The sequence below is a fragment of the Pseudonaja textilis genome, chromosome 5, assembly GCF_049901715.1.
Source record: "Pseudonaja textilis isolate UNSWEBS1 chromosome 5, rPseTex1.2, whole genome shotgun sequence".
In the NCBI taxonomy this organism is placed as follows: domain Eukaryota; kingdom Metazoa; phylum Chordata; class Lepidosauria; order Squamata; family Elapidae; genus Pseudonaja; species Pseudonaja textilis.
The window spans coordinates 59,918,792-59,943,900 of NC_141994.1; the positions used below are offsets into that span (position 1 = coordinate 59,918,792).

Here is a 25,109-nt window from a genome sequence, read left to right on the forward strand (position 1 = left end):
AAGCTGTTAGAATTAAAGTCAGTGCAACTGCCATTCATACTTCTCACAGGTTAAGTACCTTGAATGACAATGTATTCTCTTTCTGGATACAAGGAAACCCAAATTCTAATCCCTATCTGTACTACTTAACAGTTTTAAAATAATTCTTTGTTGATATTCAAATGTGTATCTTTCTTCAATCTCTTTACATAAGAACCTGGTTGGTCAGTCTCCAGTGTTCTTCATTCTTAACAGCAAAAGACCATTACATCTTGCTAATTTTGATGAAACAATTGTTGACTTCTCTCTGGTTCTCTCTAATTCTTAGATTAGTCCTTCCTCCATAAGAGTAAAGACAAACTTGGTATATTATGGCATATTTTGCCACAAGCCAAGGTGAAACTCAGTTTTCTCCAAGCATGCACATGTTATTCCTTACAAGCTAGGATCTCTAATTAAGAGATTATGTTGCATACGGACATTCTGTTGCTTGCATCCCACACACTCAGAGATGTAGTCCCATATTGGCACATACAAATTACTTAGGGCTTCCAAGCGTTCACCATTATACAATACTAGTCAACAGTGAAAACTCAGCCAGGCTTCAAATGTGACACATTATTTTTTTTATCACTACTTGACATACGATGATCATCTTCATTATTTCTATTCTGTCTTTCTTTCATGGTCTTCAAGTTGGAACACATAATTTCTGGATGTTCTCTCATTCAACAATTAGCCAGCTACTGTTATAGGGGTTATGTCTGCTGTGTAGGCAGCACTAATCCTTTCTAGCATTCATCTCCATTGTTCTGTGATGCATTTCCTGTCTCTCTAGGATTTACCTCTATAAACACACACACACACACACACACACACACACACTCCCAATGATGGCTTATGACTTTTAACTGCATTTTTATTAAACTTCTTGAAACAGCTACAGACGTTCTTAGCTTCAGCAGGAATAGGCCTTCAGATCACAGCTTTACTATTTTCAACATTAATAAATGTCTACAAACTCCTTTTGACCCCTCCATTAAAGAACTCTCTCCAGAATCCTACATTTGAAATAGGGAAAACCCATCAGGGGTAGGATTCTAGTTTGGGTGAACCAGGAGCTCCAAAGATCAGCTGTTGGGCCTACCCACCCGCCCTGGCTCTAGTCTGTGCTTTATTTCCAGATTTTCCATCTCAGCTGCTTTGCACGGCCCAGCAGATTGCCGCGCATCAGCTGTTTTACACACAGAGCTTGCAGCAGAAGGTGAGTTCCAAATGCTACACACACACATAAACCACATACTCAGCAAACTGGTTGTTATACTGGTTGAATCCCACCCCTCAAACACATGTAATCAGCAGGAACCAAGGGAGCTCAAGGAGAATAGAATTTGGTTAGCAATTATTTATTATTCCCGCCCCCCACCGATGTCTTTACCTCTGTGATCATGACCAGGCCCACAAAGTATGAGAGGATGGAGACGAGAAGAATTAATGTTTCTCTGCGGTTCTTTTTCCGGAGGATTCCAGGGTACATGTCGACTACAGCGGTGACCAAGCTTTCCACACAGACAAACTAAGGAAAAGAGAATTGAAGCAGCCTTCAGTTCCTTTTACCATAGATATTTCCGGATTTTAATCCTTGCATATCCTTAAATTCATTGAAAGATTACAAGATATCAATCTGAATCCCATCACAACCACACACAATCCTGAAAGACATTGGCTGGAGATAAACAATAATCATTTCTTTTTTTCACTGAGAAGTTGAAGGCAGTCTTTAAATGGGATCATTGCTCATGATATGTAATCTCAACTCATTTTTGCCTCTGGTAAATTCAATCTCCTGCCAACTGCTGTAACATTTCAAAGAGCTGGAAATCCTGTCTGATCACAGGCAATTATAAAGTATCAAGCATAGTATATATGCACTAAACTGCCAGCCCAGTGCTGTTATTAGTTCATGGCTCTATATTGAAATAATCTTCTTTATTTTTTACTCAGTTGTGCCAATATGAGTCAAAATGTTTGAAAGAGATCAGTGTGCTCCATATTTGATTTGCTTTTAATGAAATAGCTACTAACTGCTTATTTCTGAAAACTGCTTATTTCTCACTGAGGACAGTTGCTGAACAATCCTGGGGCCATCTTGAAGGATTTCTTTCTTTTCCCATAATAGATCATCTAGACCACGGGTCGCTAACCTTTTGGACCTCAGGGACCACCAAACTCATAATTTTAAATACTGCGGACTAGAGACCCTGGGAAAATCCAAAAAAAAAGTCTGCAGTAAAATTCCCCAGCCCATTTTCCTACCAATCAATCATTTATTTGGGATCACAGAATACCGTTTCTAGCTCCGTTCTCAGGGGAGAGAGAAAGGAAAACATGCAAGAGAGAGGAAAACATGCAAAACATGGCTTCATGCAAGGAAAGCAGCAGAAACAGCAGAAGTCTTTCTTTCTCTCCCCCAAACTCCACTAGAAATGGGTCTTTGCCGGCACAGCCTCTTGGAGCAGGATGCCTTGCAGGGTCCCAAAGACTCATTTATGGCGGAGTTTGGGGAAGAGAAAGGAATACTTTTGCTGCTTTTCTTGAGTGCAGTCAAAAGCAGAAGAAGAAAGAAGCAGAAAGATGCAGCCAGTGGCCAGGCAAGGCAGGTGAGGCGAGTGGGGCAAGTTCCCCCCACCTTCCCCTCCTCCCCTCACTACCTCATGTTGTTCAATGCAAGTGACACAAGCCTTGTGTTCCTGCGGGCCATGTGGGCGGCTCAGCCTTGTGTTCCTGCGCATCCTGGATTAATTGCTTTGGGGGGAGTGCTTTGGGGGTGACATTTCTCTGTGGACCATCAAAATTTTCTCACAGACCACCAGTGGTCCACAGTTCACAGATTGGTGACCACTGATCTAGACAGACCAGTTAACTTCTGCCTGGATTCAATTCAGAAATTACCTTAGTTCTACCCATCTCTTTTAAAATAATAAATCTCAAATAAGTTTTAAAGTTAATCAGATCAGTATTATCAGGGGGCATGTCTACCGGTTTAGAACATTTTAAAGAAAAACAGCAAAAAAATATTTATTTTACTGTAGGAAAAATTGTATGGCGTCAACATGGCCAATCACTATGCAAGTCTTCCACTAGGTGTTCCTTTTGTTTGTCACTCAATCTTTGGGTTTTGTGAGAACTAGTTTGCTATTTACTTGCTTTAAAAACAATATTTACTAAATCCCACATATTCTGTTTTTGGTCTGAGTTAACTCAACATTGCCATAATCTCCTTATACAATCCTGGAACGCCCATCTTTGCACTGATACTTCACTGAAGAATTAAAGACAGAGGTGGTATTCAGCAGGTTCTGAGCAGTTCTGGAGAACCGGTAGCAGAAATTTTGAGTAGTTCAGAGAACTAGCAAATACCACCTCCGACTGTCCCCACCCCCATCTATTCTCTGCCTCCCAGGTCCCAGCTGATCAGCTGGATCTTCTTTTGTTCCCCTGCACAGGAGAAAAGAGCTGGAAAGCAGGTTAGTGGGGTGGAGTGGGAATGGGGATTTTGCAGTATCCTTCCCCTGCCATGCCCACCAAGCCAAAGCCCCCCATCTGAATTGGCAAGTGATCCAAATATCACTAAAAGAATAATGAAGCTATCAGATCTAAAGAGGCATACTGAATTATCCCTTCATTATCTCCTCCATTTCTTTTTTTTTTTAAGTGATATGGTGGTATCAGATTAGAATGGTGACCATTTTAAAAACTATATCATTATTTTCTGAAATAGAATAATGTTAGTTCCAGGGAAGGCCTAAAGACAACCCTATACCAAAAGACCACTAATGCCATTGCTGAAATTATAAGCATTATCACTAGACCGACATTAGAGCCTGATGTTAACATTTTTGTCCTGTCTTCTATTTTCCCCAGCAGATGATGACTCAGTAAAAACAGAGACAAGACACAGGTGTAATTGGGTTCAAAAGATAAAGATTTTTCAACCATTTTAGATTCCTTTTCTAAGGACTTATATTATGTAACTAAGCTAAGCATTTTTACCACTGAATGCAGAGTAGTAGTTATTTATTATTTAGGAGAAAAGGATTGAAAATGGTCTGGGTCCCAGGCAAGAGGGACCAAGCACTAGACAAGAAACAGTGGATGGAAACTAATCAAGGAGAGAAACAACCTGGAATTAAGGAGAAATTTCCGAACAGTGAGGACAATTAAACCAGTAGAAAAGCTTGCCCTCAGAAATTGTGGGTGCTCCATCACTGGAGGATTTTAAGAAGAAGACTGGACATAGCAGAAGAACAAGGAGTGCTTATTTCAGAGGTAGCTGAGTCAGGTGAGTAGTAGCTCATGTATATGGGGACTTACCTTGGACAAAATGAAAATTACATTGTCTGAAACGGTATAGGATCTCCTGCTTGAGCTGGACTAGAAGACCTCCAAGGTCCCTTCCAACTCTATTCTGATTCTCAAGCTTCTAATCCTTTTTACATGTGCCTACAACATCTGTTACCCACAAGCCAGTCAACATGAATTTCATGCTCAGGATGGATGGGAATAATACACCTAACAACCTGGGGGCAACAGATTAAGAAAAACAGGTTAAGTACAAGGCTGAGCCTGCCCATTCGTAGCATCTTTACCTGACTGTCCAGTCCCAGGAGAACCACCATAACAAAGAAGAAACAAGCCCATAACGGGGAGAAAGGCAGCATGACGACGGCTCGTGGATAAGCAATGAAAGCCAGACCAGGTCCTGTGGTGAGAAAATTGCTAATATGTTGAAGCCATATAACCAGCATGAGACATTACGATCATTAGCTTCCCGTCCAACTACAGATAGTCCTTAGTTTATAACAGTTTGTTTAGTGACCATTTGTTGTAGTTCACCAGCAGCCTGTGCAAATGGCAGCAGAATCGGACAGTTGGGAAAAACGGGGACCAGTCCGGGAGTCTGGAGACGAGTTGGACAAGGATCCTGCATCCGATGCAGAGATGGGGCCAGGACAATTGGGGAGTGGGGTGCTGACTCTGGAGCCTCCGGAGTCTGGCAGCAATAAGGCAGAGGAACAAGGGGAGCCTGTTCCCAGTGCACATGTGCACAGAGCTGCTAGAAGGCAGCTGAGACAAAAGCTGCTAGAAGGCAAGAGCAGCTGAGACAAAAGGGGGAATTGGGGAGTTAGGCTGGGAGATGATTGCCCCTCCCATAAGGTATAAAGGACAGGCAAAGGTGAAGAAGCCTTTGCAGGAAGCAAAGTCATTCGCTCTGTTCAGATTAACCCTTGAAGCTCTGTGTGGACTTTGTACTTCGGTTGGTTTTTTTACAGTTCATTAGGCACTTTAGTTGTTGGCAGCAGTTCAAAGGAGAGAAAGGTGGGTGCTTATCTCAAGGGACTGTTTGGGACTCATTACGGGCTGGGAATACACATAATTCCCAGCATTGAAATAAAACAAGAGTTGTTTGGACTAAGTGTGTGCTTAATTGCAGTCTCAGGAAGTCTTGGTCAGAACACCATTCGGAGTCACAACAGCACTGAGAAAAATGACTTATGACCAGAGGTGGGATTCTCCTGGTTCAGACAAGTTCGGGAGATGATCAGCTGGCTCCGAACCAGTTCGCTCCAATGATCCTGTGCCCCCTCACCCGCTTCTGTGCTGTACTCACCTATATCTGCTCAGCTGATTAGGGTGGCAGAGCAGATTGCCACACCTCAGCTGTGTTACTTTCCCGAAGTAACATTGAAGGTAACTTATTTCAAAAGTTTGCATGCAAGCACAGCACACATCAGATGCGCGCAGGTGCAAAGCACACATGAACGCACAAAGCGCGTGATTAGCGAACCAGTTGTTACATCAGCAGCTTATGACCATTTTCTACATTTATGACCAGCATCCCAGGTGGTCAGGTGATTTACATTTGGATGCTTAACAGCTGTTTCATATTTATGACTGTTGCAGTGTCTCAAGAATTAGCGATTAAAGGAGGAGTTAATTGTAGGCCAGTTCATATTTTTATTTCATTATTAGCACTTGTATACATTATTGATGTAAACATACAAATTCCCCAAGAGAGAGCAGGAATCAGTGAATTCATGCAATTACATAAATATAATTCCATAAGATTGCAAACACTTTTGTAAAAACAGCACTGTGGATATTTTGTGTATAAATATATTTCTAAAAATAATCATTGTATAATATAAAAATCCAAGCTTTTTAAAAACTCTACAATCAAAAAATATTAAAAATTGTACACGTAGTTTTCAACTTAGAACAGTTCACTTAGTTATCCTTAAAAGTTAAAACACTGAAAAAAGGTGACTTATGACCATTTTTCACACTTATGACCATTGCAACATGCCCATGGTCACGCGATCAAAATTCAGACGCTTGGCAACTGGTTCCTATTCATGATGGTTGCAGCGTCCTGGGGTCATGTGATCACCTTTTGTGACCTTCCGACAAGCAAAATCAATGGGAAAGCCAGATTCATTTAACAACCATGTTACTGATTTCACAACTGCATGGATCCACTTCACTAAATGTTGCAAAGAAAGTTGTAAAATGGGACAACACTCACTCAGCAAATTTCTGACTTAGCAACATGAACTCTGGGCTCCATTGTGGTAGTAAGTTGAGGACTACCTGTACTTTTCATTATATCCAAGGTAGGTCCCCCTATGCATGAGCTACTCACCCGACTCAGCTACCTCCGAAATAAGCACTCCCTGTTCTTCTGCCATGAAACCCAGAATGGAAAAAATGGCAAAGCCAGCCACAAAACTTGTGCCACTGTTCAAAAAACACAGAGCGATACAATCCCTAGAAGGCGAGAAGAAAGAGTGAGAGATGACGTGAGAAAAGAGCAATAATTTGCAAAGACATTTAACATCAATGTATCTGTCAACTCATAAAACATTTTGTATACATGTTTTATAGTTGACAACAGAAAGAAGGAGGGGAGTTTCAAAGAGCAGGAAACAGTGTGGAATCGAAAGTACATTTCATTCATATTTTCTTCAGAGACTGATTAGATGGTTGAAGCTTCTGCCTCGAAAACAATCTAATTGGAGAGCATGATTGATGACTCTTGGCTATGGATGTTTTTCTTGGATGATGGGGGGGAGGAGCAGGATCAAGGGTGATCTTAGAGTTGGCTACACCCAGGTTAGTGCCAGATGTAGAAAGTTATCTTCAAATAAATCCTCTTTAGTTTTGGGAGTGTGGCTTATGATTTAATTGGAGTAACTGCCGGAATCCTGACAGTATCTAGATAAGAATGAAATATTTGTATGAAAATGTGCACACCGTGTCCTGAAGTTGTTAAAACTAGTTACATAGATTTTAAATTTGAATGTAAGTGAATGATCCTAAGGAAAAATACAAGATTAATTTTGAAAAAGAGAGCCAAGAGAGTCCTTCCCTTCTTGTTCCTCTTCTTTGTATTTTTTTAATTCAATTTTCAATTCATCCACAAGTGATGCCATTGTAGAGAGAAAATTTAGGGAAGAGGAAGAGAAAGAGGAGGAAGGAAGGAAGGAAGGAAGGAAGGAAGGAAGGAAGGAAGGAAGGAAGGAAGGAAGGAAGGAAGGAAGGAAGGAAGGAAGGAAGGATGGATCTGTCACACATTCAAGAGACTTATGGCTGAAAAAATAAACCTATTTGAAAACCTGCTGCCAACTTTATTATGGACAATTCCTTAATTAAAATATTATTAATCAACTAAAAAATAAACATTGGAGCTCTCGTTTATACTGGTAATGATTCCACATGACCTTTAATACAGTACAATATTATTTAACCTGTTGATTAGAATTCATGTCACTCAGAAAAGCCTTTTGCAAATACATATCTTAGGTATCTGCAGGATTTTGCTGCTTCCATAAAACTAATAAAAGCAGCATCACAATGTCACAAATGAAACCTTCACCTCCTTCGTGAGGGCAAGCAGTGCTGTGATGCATGTTCAAAACGGGCTAGGTTTGCATGGGGATGCCCTCCCTTGCCTCCCCCGTGGACACTGCTGGCAATTTGTATCTTCCTTTACACTTCTTTTTTTAAAAAAATTGTTTTCAGTTAATGCATGACTAAAGAATTAGTGACAAATAAGATCTTAAATCTTAATTATTCAGATTTGCACACTGCAGTGCAGAGTTTTAATTGCCCACGATTGCCTAGGACTGCAAATAATTGAAATATAATAAAAGGGTACAGTCCATAATTGTATAAGAAATGTTTTATTTTTAAATAATTACATTCTGTTATCGTTCCGTGCCCCTCTTGTACTTAAAGCATTGATAATATTGTTGCTGCAGAAAACAGAAAACAATGAAAGAGTCAGCTGCAAGGAGGCAGGTTTATTTATTTATTTATTTATTTAATGTTATTTACTTAGAAGATTTATTTGGCCACCCACTGACAGTGACTCTTTTAATTGTTATAATTAAAAATGCAAATATAAAAGAATGAAAAACGGTAAAAACACAATCAAACAAGCCGCTTGATGGGCTTCCTTCCACTCTGGGTTCTTCAGGCTCCTTGACACAACCAAGTCTCCAGGAATGTCTATGGAGATTCTCAGTCATCCAGGTTATGGTTCTCCCAAAGGTGCTTTTTTCAAGAAGCAACTGCACTTTCTGTTTTTTTCTTTGAAGACGTTTCGCTTTTCTCATCCAAGAAGCTTCTTCAGTTCTGACCGGATGGTGTGGGATGGAAGGATTTAATACTCCTTGCAGACAGCTGTCCATTTGCAGTCACTTGGGGGTTTATCTGTGTCCTCAGGGTCACCTGAGTAATGCGAATGGGTGTGGAGCCTTCTTGGAACTGCTAAAACCACTGTGTTGTGGAGCTGTGCAGGATGTTTTCTGCCCTGTTCCCCTTCCCTTTTCAACAGTTGCTTTTTGGAAAAGCACCTTTTGGACAAGTCTTCAGGACCATATAAAAGAGTTTCAAAGTGGGGGGTAGTCTAATTCCTGCAGGGATGGTGTTCCAAAGGGAGGGAGCCACCATGGAGAAGGTTCTTCTGGGTCAGTGGTGGGATTCAATTTTTTTTTTACTACCGGTTCTGTGAGTGTGGCTTGGGGGGCATGGCAGGAGAAGGATACTGTAAAATCTCCAGTCAGAGGTTGTATTTGCCGGTTCTCCGAATTACTCAACATTTCCACTACCGGTTCTCCAGAACTGGTCAGAACCTGCTGAATATCACCTCTGTTCTGGAGGATGTACTTCCTTAGGAGATTTCCTTAGGAGACAGGACCTGCAGCTTTTCTTGCCTTCCTGCTTGAGCAGTTCAGGTGGATATAACTAGTTTACATCCCTAATTTAACTAATTATTAAATTTTAACTAATTATTAAATGACCTAATTTAACTAATTATTAAATCACCTGTATAAATTCAGTCACACTTTGAAAATCCTTATTGGCCAGATACAATTCTCTATTAAATTTAACAATTATGACAAGCAGTTCTGAAAAAGAGAAATCCTTTAATTGATGTTGACATTACCTGGATCCTCTTAAAAGTAAATATGCATATTATTTGCTAGATTGAGGCTGCCTTGACCAATTAAATGAAATAAATAAAGATAATAATTGCATACTCAAATGAGCAATGTTGGATATGAGTTTTGTGATATATCCTAAAGGTTACAGATATATTTGTTTATGACAATTCCATGTTTCGAGTAGCATGTACTATATTTTGCAGTTTCAGGGGGAAATGGGAAATAATAAAACTCAGTTTGCAGAGATGGGATTTGGACAGATCATGGCATTTTGAAAGCAAGTAGGAATTCTTCAATCCTGCTCCTGCTATGGAGAGGAGTTGTAGAAAATTTAAGAAACAAGGAGCAAGCAAAGAGGACAAGGACTATAAATGCTAGAGGCTCATTCAGTTACCTGTAACAGTTGTTATGATACTTATTGTAGCTGCCCAAAGCTGTTAGGCACCCCAGGCAAATGGCATATGAGAAGAAGATCTGAGTGCCTGCATCCATCCATACCTATAAGCAAGGAAAACAACAAAAGAATAGAATCCATAAGGGTCCATCAGTTTTTAAAGGTACTATAGTGTATGTTTGGACTCAATGCTGTCTGCCATTCTGTCATGGATGCTCCTGGATAAGAAGGGTTCTTCTTTTTTTGTTGATAACACTGACTGGAAGAGAGGGTAAAACAAACTATTCTCACAGGAAAGGTGGCGGGGGGGAGGAGGAGGAGGAGGAGGAGGAGGAGGAGGAGGAAGAAGAAGAAGAAGAAGAAGAAGAAGAAGAAGAAGAAGAAGAAGAAGAAGAAGAAGAAGAAGAAGAAGAAGAAGAAGAAGAAGAAGAAGAAGAAGAAGAAGAAGAAGAAGAAGAAGAGGAGGAGGAGGAGGAGGAGGAGGAGGAGGAGGAGGAGGAGGAGGAGGAGGAGGAGGAGGAGGAGGAGGAGGAGGAGGAGGAGGAGGAGGAGGAGGAGGAGGAGGATTTGCCTGTTTCAAGGAGTAAAGACTCCTGAAATAATTGTATGTGGGTCTGGAGAAGGCCACTGAAGAAGGAAGATGGATGAAAAGATCATTAATAAAGGAAAACCATTGTAGCTTCAAGGGTTGAAATGAAGTGTCCTTAATGCTCTCTGAGCTTGGCTGTTTTCCTGCAGATTCTTCATTACCCAAACTAGGTAACATCATCAGTGGGAAGAGATCATCCAATATCAGATTAATGAAGACTCTTTGCTAGACATCTATTAATCTTATAGTTATTACATTAAAAAAAGAATTATCAAACCCTTTCCAATATACCGGATTGTTAATATAGTAACAATTATGCACACCAAATGCATCCAATAATTTGATTTTATGTATATCAAATTTATGTTACTTTTCCAAACCAGAATTCTAAGTGACATTAATTAATATTATTAAAAATATCAATAAATTCTATAATTTAATATTTTTTAAATAAAACAGCACCATAAGCTACCTGGTAATCAAAGCAATGTACCAGAAGATAATTAAGAGGAGATTCCTGTGTATGCATGGCTAAGAAACAGAGATTAGGAGGAAAATTGTAAGATTACCAATATCATAAGCAAAGTTCAGGAGATAAGAGAGAATTTCTAATTCTTTATCTAAATCCTGTTGCCCTTTTTAATCAGCAGGTTATAAGGTCTAAAATCACATACTCAAGTTAAACTATACTCTATAAAGTAACTATTGATTCTTGCATCTTCCAGAGATTCTTCACTGAGATATATCACCTACTGCAACTTATCTTTCTCCACAATCCATGACTCCCACCTATAACTGGAAGCTATTCTGATCATATCTTTATGTATCAGCAGCCCTCAGTACTATCAAATACTAAATAGTTTCAGTATGAACCAATCAATACTCAAAACACTGAAAATTACACATCAGAAATCTAATATCCTTGAGTGTCAAACAAAACTCAATACATTCACAGAGCTGGAAAATGTTCAAACGCTCAAAGAAGTTCTAGACAGGGGTGTCAAATTCAAGGTCCGAGGGCTGGATATGGCTCGCGGGTTGCTTAGATCTGGCCTGTGGGGCTGCCCTGAAAATCGTGAAGGACCAGCCCGCGATGCCTCTGTCAGAAAAAATGGAGCTCAGGAGGGCCATGGGCAGCCTCCTGCACTCTGTTTTCAGTGGCAGGGGGTTGCTGGAGACCAGGGGTGGGATTCTACCAGTTCGTACCTATTCACTAGAACCGATTGTTAACATTCCAAGCAGCTTGGAGAACCAGTTGTTAGAAGAAATTACTGGCCTAATCCTGTAAGGAAGGCAAGAAGGAAACATTCTGGTGTTGCTTATAGAAACTGCCTCTCCGTTAACCCTTATTACATTCTTAGCAGGACTAGACTTCCTTTCTCAGGAACATCTCTGGAGTTTTTTTCCCCTCCTTTGCTGGTACTTTGCTTGTGTGGAGTGACCATTCGAAGTTACAATGGCAATGAAAAAACTGACTTATGACCCTTTTTCACACTTATGACTGTTGCAGCATCCCCATAGTCATGAGGGGACAGGCGAGGAGATGCGTGCCACGATGTGAGTGATATTGAGTTGGCCATGCCCAGCCAATAACATGACCACCAAGCCACGCCCACCAGTCACATGACCACCAAGCCATGCCCACCAACTAGGCCACACCCACAGAACCAGTTGTTAAAAATTTTGAATCCCACCCCTGCTGGAGGCCATCGCAGCTGAAAATCTCGATGCCCAGAGGATGTTCCAAAAGGTAGAAGAGAGCAGAGGAGACCAGATGAAAGGGTTCTTTATAAAAGCATGTGTAGAAAAGCTTGAGGAGGGAAGGGATAACTAGCCCGTGCTGACCTTCAACAGGTATTTTAATAAGCAAATTTATTAAGCAAAAAGGGCTGTAAATTTTTAGCAAAACTATAATTCACAGGATTCTTTTTGGAGAAGTAGAACATGGAAAAATGGAAACATGTCTATGGGGATTCTCAGTCATCCAAATCACAGTTGTCTCAAAAATGCTTATTCTTTGAAGAAGAAGAAGATATTTCATTTCTTATCCAGGAAGCTTCATCAGTTCTGACTGGATGAGGGGGGAAATGAAAGGATAGGTTCTGTCAGGGTGTGGGAGGAGAGATGGAAGGACTGTATTTCTTTGCAGTCATCTGGTCATTAACACTCTGAGTACTAACTGAATGCCACCTGCTGTCGGTGGCACTCTGATCCCATCAACTGCATAGCATAAAATAACAGAGTTGTAAGGGACCTTGTAGGTCATCTAGCCCAACCCCCTGCTCAAGCAGGAGACCCTATACCATTTCTGACAAATGGCAGTCCAGTCTCTTCTTGAGAGCTTCCAGTGATGAAATTCCCGTAGCTTCTGAAGGCAAGATGTTCCATTGGTTGATTGTTCTCACTGTCAGAAAATTTCTCCTTATTTCTAGGTTGAATCTCTCCTTGATCAGTTTCCTTCCATTATTCCTTGTCCGGCCTTCAGCTGATTTGGAAAACAGGTTGAACCCTTCTTCTCTCTGGCAGCCCCTCAAATATTGAAACACTGCTATCATGTCTCCCCTGGTCCTTCTCTTCTCTAGATTGGCCATGGACAGTTCCTGTAACAGTTCTTTATAGGTTTTATAGGTTCCAATCCCCTAATCATCTTGGTTGCAAATACAACAAAGAAATACAATCTACCCACCCGATCATAACCTATCCTTCCATCCCCTCCACCATCCAGTCATAATTGATGATGCTTCTTGGATGAAAAACAAAATACTGTCTTCTTCTTCTTCAAGGAAAAAAAAAACCAGTTTGGTTGCCTTTTGAAAAAGCACTTCAGAATATGGGAAGTGATAGGATGCGCTCCTGATAATAAATATTATTGGAGAAGTTGAAGAACTTCACCAATTTTATTTTTTCATTGCAAAAGTCTGTACATGTGTTATAATGAGTGTGATTCACCTCCCCTTTGTCTCTTCTCCTCTTTGACCTCCTGCAGCAGCAATCATTTTCTTCTTTATTTGAAAGGCAAATCTTTACAGGAGGGGAAAAAAAATCACCCAAATGTTAAGGTCGTGGTGTGTGGGGGTGTGTGTGTGTGTGTGAACCTCCCATCAACACGAGCAAAGAAATGGCAGCCTGGTTTTGCAAATCTAAGCGTGCTAGTCCAAAGGTAAACTAAAATGTATTTTTTAAAACTGACATCAAACCTTGAGATTAGAGGTCAGGTAAAGCTACACAGTGGGATAACTATATGGTTTTTCCAAGTGCTTGCTAGATTTTAGGCTAGCTTGAGAGGAGTTTAAAAGGTTATGAAGGGTTTTGCTGACCTATTTTTTTTTTCCCAGGCACACATCCCTTTAATCTCCTTTGGAGACACCGTCTCAGCACAAAAGGCTGGTACAGCAGCTCAGCAGGAACCTGGATTTTGACATGGAGCAACTTGTCCTGAGGAGATTAAAAACACAGTTGGGCAAAGAACTTTTAGGAAGACAAGCTGATCTCTGTTCCTTTGAAACACTTGCTTTATCGTGTGTGGTGGCCTCTCACGGTATATTCTGAGCCTCTAAGCATTGTGAAAATGTCTTTTCGTCAGTATTTTTGGTCATTACATGCAAATGTTTTCTTCATACGAGGAGTGGCAGGGAGAAAAAAAATCATAAGGGTAACCTTTGAACTCAGCGCTCCTGAATTCTACAAACTGAGGTATAGATGGGCTGAAAGGATCCAACTGGTGAAACAGAAAATAGGGATTATGGATCATACCACCCCCCCCACTCTTACATTTTATCCTCATGGCATTTAGGATGTTTTTTTTCAGTCCTGTAAATTGAATCCAGTCTATATTTTGGAACAAGATTGAATTTACTGACGTAGCATGTAAAGGCCATGGATGGTTCTAATTACCCCCAAATATACAGTATATATATATCCATATCCATATCCATATTGTAATAGATAAAAATTGCCTTTTCTAATAGCTATGGCTGGAATTCTGGAAATACTTCCAGAGGTCACTGAATAGAGAAAAACTCACTGAGATATTTCTGGAGGAAAAAAAAACAATTTCAGAACTCAATTCTGTCTAGGAAGTGAAATGCCCTTCCAGACTAGATATGGTCAGAGAGGCTGAGTTTAGGGCTTGGTGGGAGTTTAGGGCTTGGTGGGGGTTCATAATGTTTTCCTGCCTAAAATAGGGCAAAAATGGTTCCCTCACTCTACTAAAATGCTTATTGGCCAAATCTGGCCAACTTATTTTAGCACCTATGGGAAAAATCCTATGGGAAAATACCATTTCCTTGGGAAATATAAATAGATTATGTATAGTAATTTGTGTTCCCGTTAGTACCCTCGAAGCAAGACGAGGCAATGGCTTCATTCTGCCCAAAGAAGGAGAGTTGACCCATAGGAAAGTAACATTAAACATGTTCTAAGAGTCCTCTTCATCTTAGTTAGATCATCACTGTCTAAGAAATAAGGTTTTATTTGGAAAATGAATTTTGAAGCTAAGCAGAAGGCTCTAAACATGGTGTCCATTCACAGCAGAATAGCAAAGCGAAGGCCAAAAACAAGAAAGAAAGAGAGGAAAGATCCCTTTGGGATTATAATATACAGACTCAGCAAAGAAACTGTAAGCAGAAAGCAAAGCAGAGAAGTCAGCAGAATTATTGTGATACCAAAATGCTGCAAAACAAAAGGTTAAAGGTGGAAAATCAGGAAACAGACTGGAGATTGACAAGAGAGGGAAACAGCAAGGTTTGATAGTAACTCTAATTGACTTTCCACGGAGTAGAGTTCCAGACTGCAGCAAGGTTACAGATACTGCAGGACTCAGCATTTTTCTCCCACTTTATAATTATGAGCAAAAGATATAACCAGGAAGTAAGAATCATAGGGATATCTCCCAAATGAAAAATAGGAATGTTTGCATGCTTCCAAGGTTCCCTTCCTGAGTTCCCTACGCTCGCTCTATCTATCTATCTATCTATCTATCTATCTATCTATCTATCATCTATCTATCTCTATCAATCTATCTCTATCTATCTAATATCTATGTCTGTCTATCTATCTATAATCTATCATCTAGTTAGCTAGCTATCATCTCTGTCTGTCTGTCTGTCTACCATCTACATTGTCTGTCTGTCTCTCTCTCTCCCTCTCTCTAACTATCTATCTCGCAAGCTATCTAGCTATCATCTAGCTAGCTAGCTAGCTAGCTAACTAACTATATCTCCCCAACTTTTATTATTTTACAAATAACTCAATATACTACCTGCTAAAAACCAAAATAATTCAAGGCAGAGAATATCCAACACATCTTCCTCCTCCTATTGTCCCCACAACCAAAAACCTGTGAGGTGGGTTGGGCTGAAAGAAAGTGACTGGCCCAAAATCACCCAGCTGGCTTTCATGGCTAAGGCAGGACTTGAACTCATGGTCTCCTAGTTTCTAGCCTGATGCTGCAACCACTAGACTAAGCTTGCTCTCCCCATCGGTCAATGTAAAGATCTTCTCTGACTGCTCCCTACAGGAGATATATATTTATTATTTATTTATTAAATTTATTTGCTGCACGTCTTGTTTTGAAACAAGTCTGGGTGGAAGGAGAACACTAAAAAGCAGAAGTTAAAATAAAATGTTAAAAAAGATTAATTTATACCAAGAGCCCATTATGGTATGATGGTTAAGATTCTGAACTATGATTAAAGTTGTCCTTTGTCTGTGGAGCTCCCTGAATAGCTTTGGGCAAGTTATATTCTCTTAATCCAGTCTAGTATAGAGGTGTAGGAGAAATAGAATGGGATGCATTCTGCTTCAAAGAACCATTGGCTATAAATGCAATGAAAGTTGGAATTAATGAAATGGGTGGGTTGGGTTGGGTTGAGTTAGGTTGGGTTGGGTTGGGTTGTATTGGGTTGGGTAAAAGAGAGAAAGAGAGTTTTACAAAAGAGTGCCATTAGCAGAAAGAGACACTCCTTTTTTTTAAACTTACCTGAGGATCACTGAGTCGAGTGAGGTCTGGGTAAAGGTAGAAGAGTATCCCTTTAGATGCTCCAGGCAAGGAGACCCCCCTGATCAGCAGAACAATCAGCATGAGGTATGGGAAAGTGGCAGTGAAGTATACTACCTGGTAAAGACCAAAAGACACGTCATGTAAGCAATTGCTATGGAGAACAACCAGGTTGTCACAGACCAATGCTGCTTTCGGCAAGCCTAGGATGACTTTCCTTAGCCCAATGTCCTCCAGATATTTTGGGGCAGCCACTCTTAAAAATGTTAAGAGCAATGTTGACTAGATATTCTTGGAATTGTCCTCCCCTCCCATTGGGAGGGCCTCGGGTTGTGGAAGACTATGCAATACAACCTTACTCTTTCAACTTTGTCTGAGGGATACGGAAGGGTGAAAAGAAGAGAGTTGCTTTAGGGATACATGTGTCATTCTTGAAATTGGAAATGTCAGTTAAATCTGAGCAGTGAATGGCATATATCCCATTTCTTAATAATTATGTCTTATTGGGTAAGGTAATATGTAGTAGATCTAAATGAAATCACAGCTGAAAAAATGACCAGGTAGTGTAAGAGGCTCCAGTATGTTCTGGAGAGCCCATATCTTGATGTGTCCTTGCATATCCTGTGCTTCATAGCTGACTGGATGCATATCACCATTCTGCAGTGTCTTTCTTTGCCATGCTCCAATATCTAGCACAGCAGGACTGCAACAGCAATTATAATCAATGGAAAGCAGTGCAATCAATGCCCATACTAAATCTTACTGTATATATTTCTAATTTCACTAACATTTTATTCCATTTCTCCATTCCTTTCACCCAAAAGAGAAACAGAAGACACAAAATCTCTTCTCAAGATGGGCCCTAGTAATGTTTAACAGGCACTAGGAACAGTCAGGGGGTAAAGAGAGAAATTCAATTTAAAGCACTTTTTAAATTCTACCTGCATTTCTCTTCCCCCTTCCCATTAATCCCAAAAGAACAGAATCAAAAGCTTTGGGTCCATTTGAAGGAAATACCTGCAGACAAATAGCTCATCACTCTGACATGTACCCAGTTTCTGCCTCAAAATTGGCATGCAATCTTTTGCAGAGTTTCCTGCTGGCATATTGAGTAGCTTCTAATAAAATGCAATTCCTCCCTTTGAAAGGTTGTTCCTCTCTTATCAACATCTGCCACATTCTCCTTAGCATCTTAAGTTTTTCTCCTTAGCATCTTAAGCGTTCTCTTAATTTCAAGCAGCAATTTTATTTTAATCATACCTTTTTATTGGTGAAAATAATTAGGAACAACTTTAAGGGAATGTGTTATACAGAGCAATGATACTGGTGGTCTATGATCTTACTAAAGATTGATTTGATTTGATCTGATCAGATTTGATATTGTGGAGGGATATCCATCTTACCCTCATGTAGAAAGTTAATATCCACCCCTCTCCTGGAAGAATGAAATGTTTTGAGAAATATTAAAAAGGCGGAATGTTATATTTCCCTGGATGAGAAATGGAGAAACATGCTCTTGGAAAGCAGCCCCCATCTTCCTTAATAGCCCACAGCAGTTGTCAGCACTTAAGAGATAAAGAGAAAGATAGCTCTATTAATAAGCAAATGCCCTCACCCAAGATCTCACAGCCACAATAGGAATTGCCCAATGCCCCTTTATTGTATCACCCTCAGAAACTTCAACCAAACTTAGCTCAGACAAACTCCTAGGACATGGCCCCATGGGAGTCTGACAACAGCCAATAGAATACATGTTCTTGCACAGGAACAAGAAGTTCAAGTGCAAAGCCCAAGAGAACTTATAAACCCCCCTCACTCTCAACTCTATGTGGTCAGCTTCCCAGGCAGAACCAATGGGCTTGGTGGTTCTGCTTCATCATTAAACCATCTTTCCAATCAGCCTCCAGCCTCCATTTTGTCTCCCAGTGCCTTTCTCTCAGCTTGGAATTCAACCAGGTCGATATTTCTTCCAACATTCACATGCCTCCTTTTGGAGGAAGACAGTCAAGCTGGTCCATGGCAGCAAAATTCAAGAGTCTGAGAGCACCATTCCTGACTAACAAATTTTATTAAAAGACATAAGTTGGAACTTGTTGGTTTGGGAAAAGGTGTTACCGGACTCCACCTGAGCTTCTGACTTCTGGCTAACTTCACAAGCCAATTCAGAACACCAGTAGATATTCTTTCCTTCCTGCTTGACAGAGAATGTGAAAAATGTGAAACAAAAGTGAAAAAGTAAAAAAAAAAGTGTGGAGAAGGAAAAAAAATGTGAAAAGGAGAATGTGAGAAGCAAAAACACCTCCACGAAAACTCTTCCCAAATGGGTGGAGCAGGACTCCCCAAAATGGTCACCAGTAAATCCCACAGGTCAATAAGATTATCGAAGGGCAGGGCTGGGCTGCTGGGGGTTTGCAGGGGTTCAGGGATTCTGTGCCATTTGGAGAATCCCCAAATTCCACTCCTGGCTGGCCCCACCCACCACTCCCCTCCCCTCCCAGGAGTCCCCACACAGCCTGTTTTGGATGCAGATAAGTGCAGGATGCGCACAGAGCAGAGCTGGTACTCAGCAGATTCTTACCAGTTCTGGAGAACCAGTAGTGGAAATTTTGAGTAGTTTGGAGAACCGGCAAATTCCATCTCTGATTGGAGATTTTACAATATCCTTCCCCAGCCACGCCCACAGAACCGGTAGTAAAAAAATTGAACCCAACTACTGGTGGGGAGGCTTGGGGAGAGCAAAAAACAGGCTCCCAGAAGATCCGGAAGGCCAGAAATGGGTCCGTTTCTGGCTTCCAGAGACCCTCCAGAGTCCAGGGAGGCTGTTTTCACTCCCCCAGAAGCTCAAGAAAAGACTCTGGACCTCAGGGAGGGCAAAAATGCCCCCACCCACCCCGCCATGGTGCAAGAGGCCAACTAAGCCACACCTACCATGGCCACACCACCCAGCAATTTGCTAAAATTTTTGAAGCCCACCCCTGCCAAGGGGTCAATATTGGTCTTTTTATTGTTCATAAAACTATTGGTTCAAGTAGTATTTATTAAATTATTCTCATGTAATAAAGGTTTGGAGGCCTAAAACTTCATGAAGGGGCCAATGAGCTGAAGACTTTGGAGACCCCTGAATTAAAGTTGTGTCCACCTGCTGTGATGTACTTGCCAAGTTGCGGATGATTGTGCTTATTCTGTAGCATGCATGCCTATATACACACACAAAAAAACAATTACTACCCACCTGCCTTCAATCGAGGACCTGTATACTGCACAAGTCAAAAAGAGAGCTGTGAAAATATTTACAGACCCCTCACATCCCGGACATAAACTATTTTGACTCCTACCCTCAAAACGACGCTATAGAGCACTGCACACCAGAACAACTAGACACAAGGATAGTTTTTTCCCAAACGCCATCACTCTTGCTAAACAAATAATTCCCTCAACACTGTTCAACTATTTACAAAGTCTGCACTACTATTACTATTAATCTTCTCATCACTCCTTATCACCCATCCCCTCCTGCTTGTGACTGTAGGACTGTAACTTTGATGCTTGTAACCTCACAATTTATATTGACTGTTTCCTAGTATGATTTGATTGTTGATTGTACCCTATGACTATCATTGTTAGTGTTGTATGCTATGATTCTTTATTCTTAACGAATGTATCTTTTCTTTATGTATACTGAGAGTATTTACACCAAGACAAATTCCTTGTGTGTCCAATCACACTTGGCCAATAAAGTATTTTATTCTATTCTATACACAAACACACATATTTACTCAAACACAAACACACATATTTATTCAGACATACCTACATCATGCAAAATGTGGCAGAATCTTTATACAGCAATAGGGTTTCACCATTTCTTTAAGCCGTGGGAGGCAACTCTAAGGCATAACCACACCTTTCATTATGCCCAGTTAGGACAAGAGGAAAATGGCAAATATCCTGAGTTTGGGGCTTGTGCAACAATCAGAAATAGCATGCTCTGAGTGAGTTACAAGAAGAAAATATATAAAATGGAAACTCAAATATATCTTCGGTACAGAATCCAACAAAATATCCCAGCAGCCATAGGTGTCCCTGGGACGGCAAATGATGGCATGCATGATCGGCACACTTATACTGAAAGTTCAAATGCAAAAACCAAATGCCAGGGTTTGCATCATAACTCTGTAGTGCACGTTTCATCCATTTATTTATTTTGGTTACTGTGGATTCTACCTCGTGAGATGCCTATGTTAGCAACAATAAACACAACGGGTTGCCAACAGAACAAAAGATATTGAAGCCATCTGTCCTGTAAACTCTCCTCAACGTTTTAGGACTTTTTAGACATAGAATCAACATTTCCCAGCCCAGAGGATGGAGCACTAGTGAATAACAGGTTCCCAAATAAAGTTACAGCATGGAATGAAATGGAATTCACCTGCACATATAAAACCATCTAGCTCAGCATAGAATTTAGCCCAGAGGTTCACAAACTCACAGTAGCAACCCCACAAGAATCAGAGGCAAATGAGGGACAGGGCTCACAAATGGGGCGTGTGCATGCTACAATATGCTTGCTATGTCTGCTTGGACAGCTCATCCAAGCGAAATCCTGGTTTTGTTCTCATGCAGTTCTAATTGCTATGCGTAAGCCTTAGGACTGGATCACAGTCAGAATGTTTTTCCTTCTGCGCCTGAACTAGTTGAAATTCAGGTAGATTTCTAGACTTGCTGCTGTACAGGGGATAACTGAATCCCATCAGAACAGTTTCGGAGACTGGAAGAGTTTAGAAAAATGTAGACCACCAGTCCAGGTCAAAGACATCCAAAGCCCACTAAGAAAATAAAATACCGAGGAACCAATCAAGAGTGGGAAGATTCAGAAGGCTCTTTTTAAAAAGCAGGGAGGCAATGCCCCATCGCTTTTCCCTTCTTGGAACTCTCCTCAATATTTCTGAAGCCAAGTAAGAACTGATAGTACAAGCATAGAAATTCAGATAAAAGATCTGAGAATTGTAGTTAAGTATAAATGAAACCTGATGCAGATTAGAATTTTGCTGTATGGATTACGATCTGGGCTGTTTTATTGGGTTGTGTGTGTTTTCAAGGAATGACTCGTTTTCAAGGAATGACTACTAAATGTAGCCTCTTCAGAACTCATTCTTCAATGCTTCCTTTTTCTCTTTCTAGCAGTTCAAAAGCATGCAAATGCAAATAGATAAATATGTACCACTTAGGTGGGAAGGTGCAGTGGTTAGAGTGCAATATTGCAAGCTACTTCTACTACAGCCAGCTTCCTACAATTTGGCAGTTCGAATCCCGCCAAGCTCCAGGTTGACTCAGCCTTCCATCCTTCCGAGGTCGGTAAAATGAGGACCCAGATTGTTGGCAGCAATATGCTGACTCTGTAAACCACTTAGAGAGGGCTGTAAAAACATTGCGAAGCGGTATATAAGTCAAAGTGCTATTGCTATTGCTATTCTGTATGCCTCAACATAGAATCATTCTGGACACATGACCACAGAAATGTGCTTGGACAATGCTGGCTCCTTCAGTTAAGAAATGGAGATGAGTACTTCCCCCTAGAGTCAGATGTGACTGGACAAAGGAAATCTTTACCTTTACCTTTTAACTCTCTTCTAGTTCTTTACTTTTTATATGAACAACAAAGATTTAACTAGAAGGTTTCCAGTGTTCCTTCCAGCCCTATGATGCTATGAATTCTTAATCAATCAGTGATGTTCATTCCCAACCTTTAGATCACACTCTCTTGCTTGACTGGGGATTAAGGAATAAGGATACTGTCATTGGTCCTTCCTGGGTAAATCAGGCAAAGGAGGACTTCCTTGAAATGAAGTCTCTGGTAGCAGCACTACTCATCCGCCTAAGATCAGAGGTGGTATCCAGCCATTTCTTACAGGTTCTGGAGAACTGGTAGCGGAAATTTTGAGTAGTTCGGAAAACTGGTAAATACCACTCTGGTTGGTCCCACCCCCATCTATTCTCTACCTCCCGAGTCCCAGCTGATTGGCTGGATCTTCTTTTGTTGCCCTGCACAGGAGAACAGACCTGGAAAGTGGGGTGGGGAGGGAATGGGATTTTGCAGTAATCTTGCCCTGGAGTACGGTGGAAATTGGGATTTTTACAGTATCCTTCCCCTGCCATGCCTACCAAGCCATGCCCATCAAGTCACACCACACCTATCAAGCCATGCCATGCCCACCAAGCCACGCCCACAGAACTGGTAGTAAAAAAAAAATGAATACTACCACTGGCTGGGTTGCATTGTGGGTAAGGAATTCCATCCACTATATCCTGTTACAAAGAATAATCCTGTTTTTACAATCAGCAAACATTGATCCAAAATAAATGAGACATGTGGCTGTCTCAAAAATACATTTTTAACAAGGGTGCAAAACTAAGCAAGCTTACCCTTCAAAACATGATTTTAGTTTATTTATTTCCAATGACAATATTTTATATTATAAGCTTCTGTTACCATTTTGATATGTAGATTAAACATATCGAATGAAAAATGATATATTTCTTCCTGAACTGCAATAAAAATAATAACTTATACTCATTGGAAAAATTACCACAAATTTGCAGAGTTTTAGGCAGGCAGAAGAACAAAATTTAAGAATCCTGATTTATTCTAACTGATGTATTCTAAATTTATTCTATCCTTCTTACATAGAAAAATTATTCCCAAGCTAACTCATGCATTCTTTTTCATTGAGAATTGCTGGAGATTGAACTCAAAACGTTTTACGTACAAGATTTGGTGATGGAAGTGACTATTGATCACTGAGTAACTGAAAGCCACAGCTGAGCTAATACATTACATAAAGCCAGAAAATGGCTTGATTTGGATTTAGCACAACTTATAAATCTAGCAATTGTGTTTTCTAACCAAGACTTGTACCTTGGTGTTATGCCTGAATGAAGCTCGCTCAACAGATTGTAATTAAAGTAAACATTACTCTGATCTGTGAAACCCATTCATTACATTTAGCCTCCAACTGACAATGAATCATCGAAGCTTCGAAATTTCTGACTGAACGTGCCTTCATTCACTATTTTTCCATTTCAAAAATAAAAGTTATAGTTCAGTTGGAAAAATACATATTAACAGAAATTCTAAAACAAATTACATATCATAAAAAGTGTTTGTAAGTCATGCATGTCCACTTAGCTGGCTCAACACTTAACCTTTTCATAGATAAGCTAAGTACAGCATGGAAATCACTCTATTATCTGAAATATAACCAAATCAAAATACTGAAAGGAAATTTTGTTCTCATTTCTTATCCACAAGTCACTACAATCAATGCCCCTCTAAAATATAAAGTACCATACACTTCTGCTTGATGAGATACCGATTCCAGAAATGAATGAAGCTTCCAAAAAGTAAGTCTTGTGTTAATATAAGATGTTAGTTGAACCAAGTATCTTCTGAACTACAATAGCTAGCTATAGATAGGGCTGTGTAGTTGATTAGGGAATGGATCAGCATGAGTTGACTCACCATCCATGTATCCATGCAGCCTATGAGAATCCTCTTACTTAGTTGTGCTATCAGTGCTTCCAAAACTATCAGGCGTGAAAGATCAGGACCACATGTGATGTTCCAATTAAACTAATTTATTACTGTTCATTCCTATGCACAGGAATCTACTCAGTTAGCACTATCTTGACATTAGATAAGGGTCAACAGGATTCAAGAAGAGTTAGACTAAGTCAATTTGTGGCTATATAGAGACTGTAGGCTGATTCCTCTTTTGACTCTATCCCCAGGTTCTGTCACTCTTTCTCCAAAAAAAAGCAAGCTTAGATACTGTCATGAAGAATAACCCATGTATTCAATGCATTCTTACATGGTGGAACATTTACACTAAATGAAAAAGTAGGAAGGAAGATTTTTTTTTTAATCATGGCCCTGTTCTGCTTCCATGTCTACAGATATACTCTCCCTGCCATAAAAACAAAACAATCAAGCTTTTATACTAATTTGGATTTTTAGTTTGTAAGTTAGAGAAGGCATAAACCAAATCCCTTTAAGCCAAATTTCCCTCCCAAGGCCCTGTTAACCTTTTCACCCACTGGAATAAAAACGAATAGTTCTTTCAACTGCCCAAACCCTCCCAAAAATTTGTGTCCTTACCAAGTTTTACCACTTACATTTATGAACTGACAACACCCCCCATCAGCTAATAAACTGAAAAACTGGTATCCAATCAAGACCCCATGCCCATCTTTCACTCATTATTTTTGCCATGGAGAAAGGAGAAACCCACTCAAGCTGAAGAGAAATGATAAAGCTGCCTCTCCGTTCAACCAAAAGACTTACTGCAATCACAATATTACAGACCTGGATTGTGCAGAGTTTTGGTAGGCAAATATGACATGTAATAGGCAAATACTACACATAGTATGTAATGCTATGTGGAAATGACCTTGAGAGACTGGGCAAAGAGTTACTGCCTAAGGAGCAGTCAATAAGAGGAAGCATACCCACAGTAGTACAGTGGAGGACCAAGAAGCTCAGGTGGTGTCCCTTGCTAAGTTATTTGGTTGTACTGGAATGAGACAATTATCTTCAGCCAACTCACCATGGCCATCTTGCTATGCCCATATTGCCATGGCCAA

The 25,109-nt window shown here is 40.3% G+C and overlaps 1 protein-coding gene across 1 annotated transcript in view; it reads right to left on the minus strand.

The window, feature by feature from the left end:
• The window catches only part of LOC113434458 (sodium- and chloride-dependent GABA transporter 2-like), an 81,833-nt gene that overhangs the window by 22,611 nt on the left and 34,113 nt on the right, over window positions 1-25,109 (minus strand). The window contains exons 7-11 of the mRNA XM_026697687.2: window positions 16,452-16,586; window positions 9,883-9,986; window positions 6,683-6,807; window positions 4,629-4,741; window positions 1,418-1,555 (exon numbers count right to left, since the gene is read on the minus strand). Coding sequence (XP_026553472.1) covers window positions 1,418-1,555; window positions 4,629-4,741; window positions 6,683-6,807; window positions 9,883-9,986; window positions 16,452-16,586 — 615 coding nt within the window. The remainder of the gene's footprint in view (window positions 1-1,417; window positions 1,556-4,628; window positions 4,742-6,682; window positions 6,808-9,882; window positions 9,987-16,451; window positions 16,587-25,109) is intronic.